The following is a 15,573-nucleotide window of genomic DNA, read 5'->3' as shown; positions in this document are numbered from 1 at the left end:
AAACATTTGTGTCTGGAATATTGAAAATAGTAATGGATCCTTTCAACTCTGGGAATTGAAGCAGGATTAAAGTTCTTGTCAGGGGGAAAAAAAAAAAGAAAAAAGAAAAAAAGAACAGAGAAAAAGGGGTAATTTGCTTTGGCCTGGCTTGCTCCTGACATATTTATTCTAAACCAACATGATTAGCACAGCAGAGCGTGTTCCCAGAGTATGTGAATGTGCACTTCCACTGAGAAGGGATTTGCTGGCTGGCTGCTTATGGCAGCCAATGCTCTCGTCTAGGTTTTAATTTGTTTGTTTGGATGTTTGATGTGTTGTTAGGAGTTATAGGATTGAAAAGCTTCCAAAAGTCTTATCCAGCCTCTCAAAATACCACTCCAGAGAAATACATGTTTGTTTTCCAAAAATAGATGTTCTTTTTATAAAATAGGTGCTTTCCTGTAGTTTTGGGTGGGGGTGTGGAATCTGGGTGTCCAGTTCAAACCTTCAGCTGTTACTCACTTGGCCAAGCTGACAGAAATTACTTTTGACTTGCTTCAAATAGAGTGACACTTTGCACTATTGTTTCTGACAAAAATCTGTCTTGTAAAGAATATATTAATTTTTAAAAGCCAGACTGTTTCTTGCAACCAAAATAGCTGCTCTGCTACCAATTCCATGCACCTGTAGGAGTGAGGATGCTGCAGGTTTCTTGCAGCATTCCCTCCTTCATTACACACATTACATGAAGTACTACTGAAATTGTTAAGGTGTTTCTTTAAATTAATGAAATGCCTTGATGTCTATTCCACCCTGGCTTATTCTTGTTATTAAATCTCACTCTCTTTGAAAGAATAAGTTTCCTCTTACTATCAAAAGAAGATCCTGAAGATGAAGGTTGGGGGGGTAGGAAGAGAATAATGTTTCCTTCGTTGTCTGCAGGCAAAACTGCAAATATGTTCAGGTGAAACTGTTCTAGTCCCCAGCTAAGGGGGCACATCTGGTTTGTTTGTTCTTTTGGAGGCAGCTGCAGTGAGAACTGAGCTTGGGCCTGAGGCTGTGCATGTTCTTTAGACTCAGTAAAGTGATAGAAAGGGCTCAATGAACTGCTGGAATGGCTTAAAACAAACACATTTAATTACCTTTTTTTTTTTTTAAGTCATGATAGGAGAGCGAAAAATATCATGAACTCCAGAAGAATTTTTCAATAGGAACTGGCTTTGCAGTGTGAATGTTGAATTAAGAGCAGGGAGGTGGAAGGCTGTGCAACTCTGTCCTCAGTGGACTTTTCTTTTAGCCTTATAATGTGAAATGCCTGATGTAGTTTGATGCACAGATGCTGTGCAGGGTATTTACCACTCAGATCCTGTGATTTGTGAGGCATCAGTGTAGCTCAGAACTGCAGTGTACATCTAATTTGGCTGAGGTGCTTGTTAGCTCAGTCGCTCATCCTCGCCCTGCACAATTCCTGCCTGATGGCTTTGATGACACTAAATCACACACCTCAGCTCTAGTATTTCTTCACTGATTTTTCTCTAGCTAATCTTAAGGTGTTCTTAGCAATTTTACATGTACACAAGGATCTGTCTTTTGAGATTATGAAAATTAAAGCCAAGGGAAAGGTAAAAAGTCTGCTTTGTGCTGTGATCCCTCCTTCTGCAGTGTCCAGAGGACCAGCACAGCTCCCTTCACCTTTGTCTCCAGGCTCTGCTCATCACTATCTGCAGTAGGACATTCAAACATATTTTCAACTCTGAGTTTGTACATTTGCAGAAATGCAGGGCTATAAGTAAAGTCAATGAGGAAATTTTCATGTCAGGCTGAAAAAAAACCCAAAAGACATGCCAGTAGTTGAAAGAGCTCGAGAAAATAAGACAGTCATTACATTTTGATACCCAAGCATTGTTGGGGGCTATGGAGAAGTCAGTTATTGTGGATAACTGAAATTTTGTACAGCCTCAGAGATCAAATCCACAGCTGGATTTTGGGGGTTCAGAGCCAAGCAACCCCCCACCCACAGCATTTAACATCTGTTGCGATGGTACCTCTGCAGGCAGAATGTGTCTGAAAGAGGGAGTGCTGCTCTCTGCATTAAGACTTCTTCAAAATAACAAGAGAATTTAGTCTTAAATACTTGGCTTCTATTTTCATAGTTTTATTATATCATGATTGGATTTCTTCTGTGGGCACAATCTTCTTAATAGTAGTATTCAGCTCTGACAAAGGTTGGACTTGAAGAAAACTAGAACTGAGATGAAAGAATAGAATTTTCATTATTTAGCAGCTGAATGTGTCATTACATCAGAGTTGGTATTGTGTAGCAAATTGCAAGCTGTAGTGAAATTGCTTTAAAAAAATATCTGTATATATTTTTCTAAAACTGTGATAAAGTCATTCAGCAGCACATTGAAATGTGTTTCTAGCTGAACTGTTATATCCTTTTTTTTTTCCCTGTGGTAGCAGAACAGATGGCAGTTATTTTTCTTACCAGTCTCCAGCAAAGCTGCTGCAATGCCTTGCTTTGCCTTCCCTTGTAAATGCTTTCAAGTGAAAGACAAGCACACATGACCAAAATGATTCTGCATTGTAGCACTGGCTTGTGGTTTCTAAAGCAAACTTTTAAGCTAACTTGCAGCATTAGGCTGGTGATAATCACTTAATGTTGTGCCAGTCAGGTAGTTCTTATGACAGGAAAATGAGCCCTTAGTCGGATCAATGGGTGTGTTTGGCAGGGAGGGTTTGGAGCAGATGTCTTCTCCATGGGCATTCTTAATGCAATAAGTGAGTATTCCATAACTTGAGGACAACTGCAGTCACTCCCCTAGGATGAACATTGATGGGTTTGGAGATGCTCTGTCGCTTTGTAGCATTCCTGGAGGGACCCTGGTTGAGCTGGGAATCTTGGCTGATCATTCAGCAACTGGTGTGTGGAGGGGAGTCCTGCACATACACAAAGGGGTTTGGTGATTTTGTACATTTTTATAAGCATAATATATATTACAATGTTTTTCAAAGGATTTGGTTTTAAAATTGTTTTAAAATTTTACTGCCTTCCCAGTAATTTGGCAACTCTGAGGAGCCTGGTGAAAACATCCCTAAATACAGCCTGATGTAACATTATTTGCCCGTGTGACAAGAAACACTGTGTACTTCAGCAAAATGCTGTATTCTGGAGTGAAATCATTTGTAGTTATAAATCAAAATGAAACTGCCAAGTACTGTAAATCTAGGACTGCCTACCAATTTATGGGTTCTTAGATTGCCTGCTGTAATGTGCCATATTATAGAAGCATTGTTAGGAGCTGTATTTAATGTACTTGCTTTAAATTGTAGTTTAGTGGACTTGGCAGCGCTGGGTTAATGGTTGGCCTCGATGATCTCTAAGATCTTTTCCAATCAAAATGATTCTAAATTAATACTGTATTGCAAATTCAGCTTTGCCTTATTGAGAGAAACTCTCATTCTTCTGTTTTGGACAAAGGTGTTCAAGAAGTGTGGTGTGTATTCTTTTACAGCCTTCGACAAAAGAAAGGCAACTTGGCCCAGAAGCACTGGACTGGACCAGCCAACATAGCAAAATGCAAGCCCTGTCCCATGACACATTCCAACCCTGTCTGTGGATCTGATGGACATACCTACACTACCAAGGTGAGTTCTGACATGCCTGTCAGTTGTGCTCATCCAGGCTGTGGTAGGAAGATGAAACATCTTTCCCTAACAGGCAGTGTCAAATTACAGTCCTCTTTAGTTTAGGAAAGTTTTTGTGTGTGTAAAAAGTGCTGATAAATGTAGATTTTTTTTTTCCATATTTGACAAGCAGCAAATCAGAGTGACAAATCAGGCTCTCATGACTTTCATGATTCATGTTTCTCTAAACAACTCGTTCTCCTAATGAAGTAGAATTCTTAATGTTGATGATGCAACAGAGAAAAAAAAAATCATTTGATCAGATGGACTTCTTCAGATAAGAGGATTTTGGGATAGTTCTTGTTCTTAAGATTAGATCTCCAAGTGGTAAAATAACTTAGCAGTATCATTCTTCAGCAATAGATTTATTTTTTAATTTTTTTTTCCAAACTACGTGGTTAACAATTCATTTAGCCCATGGTTTTATAGGCTTGTGTGCCAGATGCAGCATATATGGTACCATAAAAAAATTCCCATAACCCAGTGGGGATAAATTGGCTCATTGTTATACTGAAAAATATGATCACCTTAGGGCTTGAATCAATAAAAGAAACTGGCTTCACAGCCATTCAGCATTCCAGATCTCCCATTAGCAAATAAAGCCTTCCTTGTCTCAGGTACATCTTCCACAAACAGCACTTCAGGCACTGGAAGGTGTGTTTAGGGAATACCCTTAAGGTTCTCTTATCTTTGTGCATGCAAGGGAAGGTTTGACAGTCAGTAAAACTATCCTTCAAAATCCAAAAAACAGCCTTCACCCCAAAAAAAAAAAAAGGAAAAAATCCAGGAAAATAAAGCAATTGGGGGGAAAATTCCCTGCTGTGATGTAACAGGGATGATGTAGCTCTGTTATCTTCCCAGCTGGGCAGCTTGAATCCTTCACCATTGAACACCACAAATATTAAAATGCTGCCATGGCTCAGCCTTTTAAGCCTCTCTCCTGTTCTGGCTGAAGGATTTGCGTGGCCAAAGAAGCAAATCAGAAAACTGTGGTCTGTGCCCCCACAAACTGCACAAAAATGGCTACACGTTGCCTGTTAAACAAGTTACTCTTTAGTACTCTCCAGGAGTTTGTATTGCAGAAATTTAACATCTGTTTTTAGGATTAAAATTGGGCTTATTTTGAGAACAGCTTTATCTTTGTGAGCTCTTGAGAGTATGTAAGATATTCTGTAGTAAATAGATTTCATTGCATATTCTGTCACCCTATTAACTCATTTCTGTGCATTTTACCTGCATCTCAGTTAGCTCTGAGTGGGTTTTTTGGCTTGCTCTTATTTCTCCCATTAAATCCAAATGGTTTTCATCAGAAGTTCTGCCAATGTTACAAATTTGCCAAACTATTGTGACTGTAAGCCTGACAGCTCTCATGAAGACATGAAACAATTCCCATTGCTGACATGTTTGACTGTCAAAGATACACCCCCCAGCAGCTGATCTGTTTGGTTTTTCTTTTTTTTTTTTAAATGAGATTTTAAAATATTTATTCTGAAACAAATTTGTCTCATCTGAATTTATTGTATGTTTAACTATCAGTTGTTCTTGTCCTAGCAAAATTTAGGTTTTTTGGTTTTTGGCTTTTTTCAGAAGTCAAATTTTGGTAAATGAGATGAAAATACTTTAGGCAGAGCATTAAAATGAAATAGTAAATGTTAGTGTTCTAACAGGTGTTTTATGGTCAGGAGTGATCATGGCTTTCAGGTATCTTTTAAAAACAGAATATACTGCTTCCCTCAAGCTCAGTGTTAGTTTTCAGCAGATAACACAATCTCTCTTTCTTGACTTTAAGTGACTAAAATCAAAGCTTTCTTTGGTAATTTTCTTTCCCATACCAGTGCTGTTGTCAAGTATTATTCCTGGCCCTGCAGTGCTGACTGTGAAAATGCAGAAAGGTGGACACAGGAGTGTGGGCACTGCTTTATGTCTGTACATGTTGGCACCTGGCTCTGCATCCACTGCTCTGTGAACGTGCAGTGATACCCTGGGCACACAAACAGAGCCTTGCTAAGGTTGTAAACAAAAAATGGAGAGCAGCCACTGTTTTAGAGGGGGGAAAAAACACCTTCAGAAATTGTATGTTGGCCTCCTGGTCACGTCACAGCACACCCAGACACGGCAGGGGCTGAGCCCTCCTGGCTCAGCGTGGGTTTGGCCTCTGCCACGGGCACAGCGGGGGCTTGGGTGGGACACGGGGCTTGGCTGGTGGTTCCTGGCCTGGCAGAGCAGCATCAAAGTGCTTCACTAACGACCTGGGGCTGCCATTCGACAGCAGCAGTGGTGTTTGGACCAGGGATTGCTCTTTCTGTGCTTTGAACTGCTCACCAGAGGGGGGGGGAAAATAGATGAAAAGGAAAGAACACAAGGGAAGTGTGACTGGCTGATCAAGGGCAGGTGAAACTTGGGTGTCAGTAAATGTACAGTAATTCACATTAAGGAAATGCACACATCCCAAATATACACATCACAGGCTCTCATTTAGCCACTTGATCCCAGAATAATTCTGGCTGTTTTCTTGAAGACATTGTAGATGTCTTCAGAACTAGAAGTCATTCTAGAGGCAGGAATTTCTTGGTAAAATTGGGGAAAGTTTTCCAAACCAGAGCACTCAATAATACAAAGGTCCTAGGGGGAAATGAAATAATAAACATAGTGGTTTAGTTTACCTTTTAAGCTTCCTGGTTGATGTAGATAAAGGCTCAGGATATTTAACTCAGTCTCACCAAAGACATTGAAGCCTTCAGCTCCTTGACTAATTTGTTCAGGGCTAGTCAAAGGAATCTCCTTCATCTCCTGTTGGAAAATATTCAATGGTGTTGATTCCCAACATATAGCTAAATGAGGAAATGTTGAACACTGAGAAATCCATGCCCAGATACTGTGCTACAATGGATTCAAGTGTCACCTAAATATCCCAATAGGAGACACAAGGTACTTTCATGGTTCTTAAGTTGATTTAGCTCCCTGTGTGGGAGTTGGACTGATTGAAAAAATCTCACTACTCTTCAGGCATTTAACCTTTCTGGTTCTTTTTCTGAAATCTTCAAAACTTGCCTTCACTGTTGATCTGGATAATTTCATTTGCTACACACAAGTGCTGAAGTGGGAAGGGATGAAGATGTGTGGCTATCGTGTATGGTGGGGATTTTTTGTTCTTATCTTGTTTTCCAGAGACAAACTTATTCTTCCAAGCAATGGGATTCTCTAGTTACCCCAATAATTCAGTGCTTGTGTGTGCCAAAATTCAAACACTGACGTGGCCTACTCAGTCCTTGTACCCTGTTTCCAGCAACTGAAATATGAGCTGTTTTTTTGGACTTCATGGTTTTGTTGTATTTCTGAAAACTTTATAAACTCTCTATCATCCTTTCCTGTGAATTCTGAACTCTGTGGGCTTTAGGTTTATCAAAAATTTCATTGAGTCTCTAATTACTACTTGAAACGCAGGTGTTTTAAAATGCAGACTGTCTCTCCCATAATAACTTTGTACAAAGAAATTGCCATTTCCTGGGTATAACAGCTCTGTTTAATACTGTGACAATACAAAGCACTTCCATAGGTTATTACAGTCAGAGTTTTCAAAGCTCTTTAAAGTACTAATGAATTAAGCTTATGAGGTACGTAAGCCCTGTAAAGAGCTTGATGTAATTAGTTAATGTTTTTGTGAGCAACACATTAAGAAGAATAACTTCGTAGCTGTCAGTTTTACAGAATGTTTAATTAAGCTTGTTAATAAAGCAATTACCTGAACATGACGAGGACTGCACTTAACTAGTCAGAAAATGAAAATTAAGATGATCTTAAATTACAAAACATACCACCTCAATGACTAATGGTCCCTTCAAAGATGGAAAGGTACATTGGTATAATTGTTATGTTTCTAATTAGGTACATTGTTGTTCTGCAAAGTTTCATTAAATCATTGTGCACTAATTAAGTCCATGATCATGTCTCTTTTTGTTTGAAAATGGAAAAATCACCTCCTGTTGTCATAACATTAGGTAACACATTTGATATTAAGGGATGTGCAAAAAAGAAACTTTTCCACCAATCTTGAAACATGAGGGAAAAAAAAAGTGACCAAAATAATGAGACAACATTACTTAGAGATGTGTAATGTGAGGGCTGCTAAGTTTAATTAGGAGGGGTCTGTATTCAGAAGCAAATACCTGTTAAAATGTCCAAGTGTTGAGTATTTAGTGCCCCATGGTTTGGTTTTCCCTAATCCAGCTGTTGTGGGGTGCTGTTATTCAGCTGTGCTTTTGCCCAGCTCTTCCTCTCTGTGGTTTGTCTAAGGGATGACTTGGCCTTTCCTGCTGGAAACTAAGATGCTTGGCAAGCTTTAATACCTGTTGTGTCCCCAGTTAGATCAAGAATTGGATTAAACTTCGTATCAACTTTTAGCTTTGGTTTGGTTTTGTTAGGGAAAATTAAGGAACTAAGAGAGGGGTGGGGGAAAGGAAAGATGGGAAGAGTAAGACAAGGTAGGATATGGTTAAAGAAATCCATACAGAGGAAAATTTAAGTCATCCTTATGCTCCCTGTACAAATTTTAAGGATTGCTGGTGGGAGGTACAAGAATAAATTATTCTTTCCTCTCCCTCTCCTAATTTTCTTCATGTTCTTCTTTTAAATCAGTGAACTTGAATCTTTCAAGTTCAGAGTCTGGGCCTGACGTAGTTTGTTGTGGCTTGAACCCATATATGGTAGATCTGGTACATTACCCAGTTCTTCCACTGACCTGTGCTGTGATGGTGGGCAGTTCATGTTATCCTCATCCTTAGTTTGGAAAGATCTGGACTCGATAAAATACTGGGAGAGCTACTTTGAGGTCTGGGTGACAAAGCTTGTGTAATTTAGGGTTGTGGGAGTGGGATGCTGTTACTTGTGTTACATTAAATGTGTCTGTGTACAGCATGACAGCACCATTGCTAAACTTCCTGGAGTTTTCTGATCCAGCTGATCAGAGTTTTTAATGGAATATTCAAATACCTTTTTGTGGAAATTGATAGATTCCATGGGATGTGACTGTTCTGATGGAGCTTTCTATAAGAAGACTATTTTACATCATCATTACTATGTCCCGTAGCAGATTTTCAGCATCCATTCCTATTTCATTATTTGATTCCATGTGTTGCAGGGGGTTTCCTAATTGCAGCAATACATCTGGCACCAGGCTTTCATCACTGCTGACTTTATTCTCCCAAATAACCACAGGGAAGCTCCAGAGGACTGGGAGAATTAGAATCGGCCTAATGTTGAGTACCTTTATACATCACCCTTTGGACTTGGGCACATCTCACTTCTGCATTCCCATAAGGAAGATGTTCCCTCAGCCTGTGCTCTGGGCCAGTGAGACTCCAGTTGTATAATCCAAAAGCCCTGTGAAGCTGTTTATTGCATAATCAAGCCCTAAATAATAAATTTTGTCTCTCAGAAGGAGGAACACGTGGAGCTCTGTGCTGTGCAACCACAGCTGCACAGTTTATTTGGCTTGAAACATGAGGTGAGCAATGTTATTTGATCAAGTGCTGTGTATCCTAAAGACATCCTGTTGTTTATGTGGTGTTTTTCTCTGCATGGTCTCAAGGAATGAGCAGAGAATTGGGAATGAGGCAGATCTATATTCCTGTGTACTTTGTAATCCATGCCAGTGTCTTCAGATAGTTAATTGTAAAGGGCATTTTTTGCATATGCTCAAAAATGGCATTTCTCTTTTGGTCAATTAATATGCTAAGAAACAAAGAAAATGTCTTTCTGCCTCCTATATTCTTTCCAGTGCTGCCTCACAGGGGTGTCTTGGCCACAAATTAACAATCCAGGATAAAGATCTCTGCTTTCCCCTGGCAGGGGTAACCTTTGTTAAACTCTGGGGGAGCTGGGCAGCACAACTTTTGAACTCTGCTCACATAACCATGCAGTTCTGCAAATTTCTGAGCTTCCTTTCAAATCCCATTTAGTTTTATGTTCAAGAAGCTTTTCCTTTTCAGTGGTGTCAGATAGTAAATTCAAAAATCCCAAACAATGCTCTACTGATTTTTTTATATCCTAACTGGGGGGAAAAAAATAGCCCTGCATAACCACTCATCTGTGCATCGTGGCTGCCTGTGTGACAGCTTCCCAGCTAAACCCCATGAATATATACATGTTTGCAAGGATTCTTACCTGACACACTGTGAATTGTGAGAACAGCCAAGACAGAGGCTTCTGCAGTGACTAAACAGATAGAGGGTGGGGAAAACTAAGACCTCTGGGCAATTTTTACAGAGTAAGGGCTGGTTTGTCATATTGCCAGGTTTGAGACTCTATGAATTAATGAGAGACTGCTGTGGCCCAAGACATTGTGTTCTTTCAGCAACTGCTTGTTGCTGTCCACTTAGTCTTTGGAGAAAGACTCTGCAATGACACAGTTCTGCAAACACAGATGGAGAGAGGGAAACAACGACAGAATGATTAACAAAAAAAAAAAAAAGAAAACCCATAAATAACTAGGGGCTATTTCATCCCATATATAAACCTCTTACAAAGAAGATCCTGCTTTTGTTGGAAACTGGCTGCTTAAAACCCTGACAAAGGCACTGGTCACTGTTGGAAGGAGAAGGGAATTGCTTTGGTTCTGCTGGAGGTTGGTGATCTCTCAGGTCCTCTATAAAAGCAGGACAGAGAAACACTGGAGGTGTTCTGGGGACAGATTTAGGTGGATCACAACCTGGGTTTGTTTTTTCCCATGTATAAACTCGTTTAAGAGAGATTAGTTAAAACTTCTACTGCTTTGATTTCTGCTGGGGCCAGTGAGCAAAAAGGCCCTGACAGAAAGCAAAATTTATCCCAATTTGGGCCTCCAAGTTTTTTAGCAACTAGAGTCAAGCAAGCTGGTCTAATTGGGGTATGGTGATGTTTATCTCCGTTCTCTAACCTTGCCTAGCAGGGAAGGGATATTTTTAGTTTGTTTTTTTCCCATATTCTAGCATTTCTCAGTCCAGAACAAATTGGCCTTGCACAGAGCGGGTTCTTTGTGATTAACATGTTGTGTCAGTTTCTAAATCTGTATTTTCCCTTTAATTCCTGAATCTCTTATTTTACCATATTAGGGCTTGTCAGAGTTGACTGTTTTAATTACCAAGTCAAGCCTACAGAATCTGGGGGAGATCACAATGAAATGTCTCTATTAGGTGGGTTGGTGCAAGTGGCAATTGATTCTTCATGTTATTTTGGTAACTTGACTGTAGAGGAAACACTGCTCTAAACTCCCTAAAAAATCCTTCTCAATATGTACTCAGGCTGCAGTTGTGATGTATAAATACCATGCTGGAGAATGCAGTATAAGAACCTGTGCAGAATAAAATAACCTTCAGGTTTCCATCAGATTTGCCCCATTGCTGAGTGACAGGGAGAGGTGAAGTTCCAGGCAGCATAAGGCTGCTTCTCTCACATCCAGCTCCCTTAAATTGTTTATATTTTCCCAAATGGCTGTGATAATACTCAGAGCTCTGTAAAGCAACTGAAAGTGCTCATCTTTTGGTGCTGCAGAAGTGCAGCATTTTGGGGTAGTTTTCTTGACTTTCATGGCATATGAAACCCTAAATAAGTCCAAAAAAACTCTACAGTCATGGGGCTCACTGAAATGTGTCTTCCTTAAATTAGATATATTCGTGTTTACCCACTAAGAGTCTCTAGAACCTAATTAGACCTGCTGTATGATAATGAAGCTCCTCATTATTACATGTCAGTTGTTACCAGAATACCCCACGAAGGGAGCAGGAGGATGGTGTGGGAGGGGGTGAGTCGTGCACGACTAAAATACCTTGGAAAAAGTATCAACAAACAATATTTGGGGATTTTGTCATGGCAAATTTCTAGCACACTGAAATAATTTTAATATAGGTTCTGGTTTTGGTGTTTTGTGAGGGTTTTGTTTCTTTAAAAGGGGGGAAGCAACACACTGACTTCCTTTACACAGCAAGGGTTAATGCTGAGAAAGTGCAACTCAGTGCAGGGAACCTTTGGTCCTGGTGCTGCTTTTCTGATTTGCCCACACATGCTTTTTTTCAGAGAGAGAAAATAATGTTTAGAATGTCACTGATTTTTCTCCTTCCCAGTTACAAACTCCTCCAGTGTTTCAGGCAGTGTTTTCATAGAGGCACCCAGGTAAGTACTGCCAATAATTAGAAGTCTGAATATGTAACACGCCCTGCTGCTGGTGCTCAGTATTCCAAAAACTCAGAAAAACACTGTTTTTTTTCTAGGGGATGTGTTTAAATATATGTGCTGAAGTCTTACTGAATTAAATGAGACTGCATCTTATTAGTGTCTTGAAAAATGAAGTTCTGTGCACATCTCTAGGCTGGAAGATGCAGCCTGTCAGCCCTGTTTTACACAGTAAATGAACATCTTGTTTAGAACATCAGTTCTCTAGATCATCCAGAAGTTTGTTTTTTCCTGGTGTTGGTTGTGCTGTTGCTGAATTATTTTTTTTCCTTTTCTGTTCTCTAGTATTTTTAATTCTCATTACCACACTGTATTAGATTTATTAAAATTATTTGTTGATGAAACATATCACCAGCAATTACTTGCTGGGCACATTACCCCCAAGGGACAGAACATAAGATGCTGCTAAAATAAAAGCATAACTTGAGGCTTTTTCTTTTCACCTGTGTGGAAGGAGCCAGCACTGAGTGACAGAAGCCAATGTTCTTATTAATAAGCTTCTACATTAAAATTACAGCGGGTGCACAGGGAGAAAGAAGCAGCAGTGTGACTGTGACTTGTGTACTTGGAATTACTGTGTCAGTAGTGATGGATGGGGCAAACAATAAAATTTGACCTGTCACGTTATGCTTCTGAGGCTATAAGCCTTAAGGCATTGGTAATTGGCTTCAGCCAGCAATGTTAATGTAGGTGGATTGGAAAATGAGATTATTTGAATGATACAGGCTGCTTTACATTTTTAGTGCTCAAAAGAAAAGACTAGAAACTCAAAGGGGCTGAAGTTGTAAGGCTTGTTCTTTGTAAACTCTCTTGTCCCTGGATAATAGAGCAGGCAGAGGAGTAGTTCTTAGATAAGAGGTTCGTAGCGTGTAAAATATGAGTTATTTTAAATGATTTTGTGGGGCGTGATTTTTAAACAGTGTGTGGGAGGTGCAATGCACATAGCTTCCATTACACACATAAATCCCATTATTACCTTCTTCACATTATGCCTCGTGCTCAAATGTGCCCCTATAGTATTAATGGGACTGGAAAACACATCTTGGGGTTGCCATTACTCAGTGAGTTGTCAGTGTGGTGTGGAGTGCTCAGGTGAACACATTGCTCACATTTGAGAATCCGTGCAGCTTAGATGCATTAGCTGAAGTGGGTTTTAAGTAGTCACAAAGTGATTCTGTCATATTAATGTGTTTATTTGGCATTAGAAAGAAATCACATTGATATTACACACGTAATATTGAGGAGATATTGTGGTAGTTGTTGCAGGTGGAACGATGTGCATATTTTCCAGTGAAAGCATTTTATACAGTAATGTCAGTCTGAGCTTGTGGAGTTTTCATCAAAATCAGTGTTCTGAACTTGCACTGAATGTGAGGCAAAATTCAGAGAGGAATGTGTTTAGGTCCTCAAAATATCTGTACCCTGGGCTGGAAGTGAGCTGAGAGCCTGCTCGGTGATAACTTGCATGTTGATAGTTCTTCCTGTGGGGATAAACAGTGGTGTGAGGTTTGGGGGTTTGTGTTTGTGTGTGGCTTTTTGTTTTGTTTTGGAGATTTTTTTGTAATATAAAGTGGTGGAGGTGGGACAGAGTGCTCCAAATCTTCAGAACATGGAGTCATCCAAGTCACCTTTTGGTAGTATTTTAAGGATTGGACCGTTTCTAGGTGACTTTATCTTTTCCTTTCAAGGCCTCTTCATGTCCTCTTCTCCATTTCCCCCTCCCTATACCTCCAGGTCCTCTGCTTCAAAGTCTTCCTCCAGGCAAAGGGAATGGCAGGAGGGAGTTTGGGTTGTGGAGAGGTCCTGGGAGTATTGCAGAGGGTGCAGGAGGTGGTTTGGAAGTGGTGGCCTTAGGGTACAATCTCTGGGATGGAGAAAGAAGAATGCTGAGAATATTATAGTGGGATGGGAAGATGTAGAGAACATGAACTCACAGAGAAATTGGACTTTGTTTTGCTGTTTGCAGAAAACCTCAAACAAACTGGGCCTGTGCCCAGTCACTGGCAATTAGGGGATACAAGTGGAGTTTTTTGATTCACTGAGGGTTTTCTTGCCAGAGAGAACGCTACAGAAAACAGAAACAGAGAGCTCACTTAGTTGCATTCCCTTCAGTTTTCATCACAAATAGAAGAGAGCAAAGAAGTTTAAAATACATGTAGTTATACCTGTTAATTTTTGTTTCCATATACTTTGGACTGTTCTCCAATGAGGTATACTCTTATTTTACCCATTTGAATGTGTTATGTATAGAAATAAGTATGTAAGGAGAAAGAATCATGTAGCTTTGACTGTGATCCTTCTAGTTTGCTGCAATGTAATCCTAATAAAAGCAAATATACGTTTACTTTTTTTCCCCTAGGAGAAAAAAGTATATGTTTTGTTCAATGTATATGATAGTGGCAGGTATTTAATGCAAGTTTGCCTTCACTGTTGTCATCTTTTCAAATTGAGAAAAGAATGTGAGGTGGGTCACTTTGGGTCTAGCTGGCTGTACTCACTTCTTCTTGCAGCAGATCCTAATGAAAAGGTAGAGAAATAAAGGAGAAAGGGAAGTTTCCTAGTTTAGATTTCAGTAGTGCTGACTATGAGATCTCTGTATGAATTTCTGCAGATTGATAGAGCTGACATATCAAAAGGCTCTTGGTAACCTGCATTGTCAGGTAAAAAAAAAAAATCCAAGTTTTTAAAAGTGAGTGATGTGAGGGGGAGTGAGGACCAAAATGTCTTTTAAAGAAAAGTTTCTTTGGGTAACACAGGCGGGGTAAAGAGCCTTTAAAAACTTCAGTGGTTGAAGGGGGATGGTGGTGGACTGTGTTCATTTGCATTGCGTGATGAGAATGAGCTCAAAACTGTAAGAAATTATTAATAGAAAGGCAGGGGCTCTCAGAGGGGAGATGACACTGTTATTCAAGCTGTCTCTTCCAATTCCTGGGTAAGGAAAAAAAAAAAGACAGGAAAATGTTTGTAGGATGCAGCTCTAATGTGGGGTTCTGCTCAGCCTGGCAGAGTTCACCCTGCAGGACCTCTGCAAATAGTTCCCATGTCCTGGGGCAGAACATGGCACAGCACAAATCCTCCCTGTTGGGTCGTGTCTCCTGTTGATTATATCCACCCCTCGAGCTCTTGGGGGTGAACTGAAGCTGCTGATGGGGCTCAATCAGCAGGGGGAATATTCTCATCCTATTCTGGCATGTCTGTCTGCAGCTGTGCACCACATGGCTCTTGCAAATTGGCCTACAGTCTTAGTATTTTGTGTAGAGACATAGAATTTCTCTTTGTGCAGACACGTAATCACTTCATGTAATGCGTTTTGCTGCCACCATGGACTGTTTGGCTTCCAGTGAACCTTTTGTTTTTTCTATTTTCTGTGCTCTAGCTGGGCTAACTGCAGTGTTAGATTAGTCCCAGCTAACTGGAGGGGTGGAATCTGGCTTTTTTTAGTCAGTAGCTGTCCTTCTCCCACACATGATAAAGCACCTCTTTCTCACAGCTTTCTCCCTGGCTTAGGATGACACAGCACAATGTCTGTAAAAACCTGTTTCTGTTGAATTGGAGTGGGTGCAGGTGCCAAGTGCTTTGGTGGGAGGGTATATCCAAAGATGGAGGTGATTTTTACATATTTATAGCCAATGGGAGCGAGATGAACCCCTAGTGAAATAAATAGAATACTTAAAGAAAAAGTTAAAACTGCCTGTGTCCCTG

General features: G+C 40.1%; 1 protein-coding gene across 1 annotated transcript in view; it reads left to right on the top strand.

The window, feature by feature from the left end:
• Positions 1–15,573, top strand: part of SPOCK1 (SPARC (osteonectin), cwcv and kazal like domains proteoglycan 1) — a 265,982-nt gene that overhangs the window by 175,028 nt on the left and 75,381 nt on the right. Inside the window, exon 5 of the mRNA XM_051794151.1 lies at positions 3,495–3,627. Coding sequence (XP_051650111.1) covers positions 3,495–3,627 — 133 coding nt within the window. The remainder of the gene's footprint in view (positions 1–3,494; positions 3,628–15,573) is intronic.

This window comes from Manacus candei, unplaced genomic scaffold (genome assembly GCF_025592945.1).
Source record: "Manacus candei isolate 608988 ecotype Guabito, Panama unplaced genomic scaffold, ASM2559294v1 h1tg000037l, whole genome shotgun sequence".
NCBI classification, from domain to species: domain Eukaryota; kingdom Metazoa; phylum Chordata; class Aves; order Passeriformes; family Pipridae; genus Manacus; species Manacus candei.
Note: the sequence above shows the minus strand (reverse complement) of the source record. Positions and strands in the feature narration are given on the sequence as shown.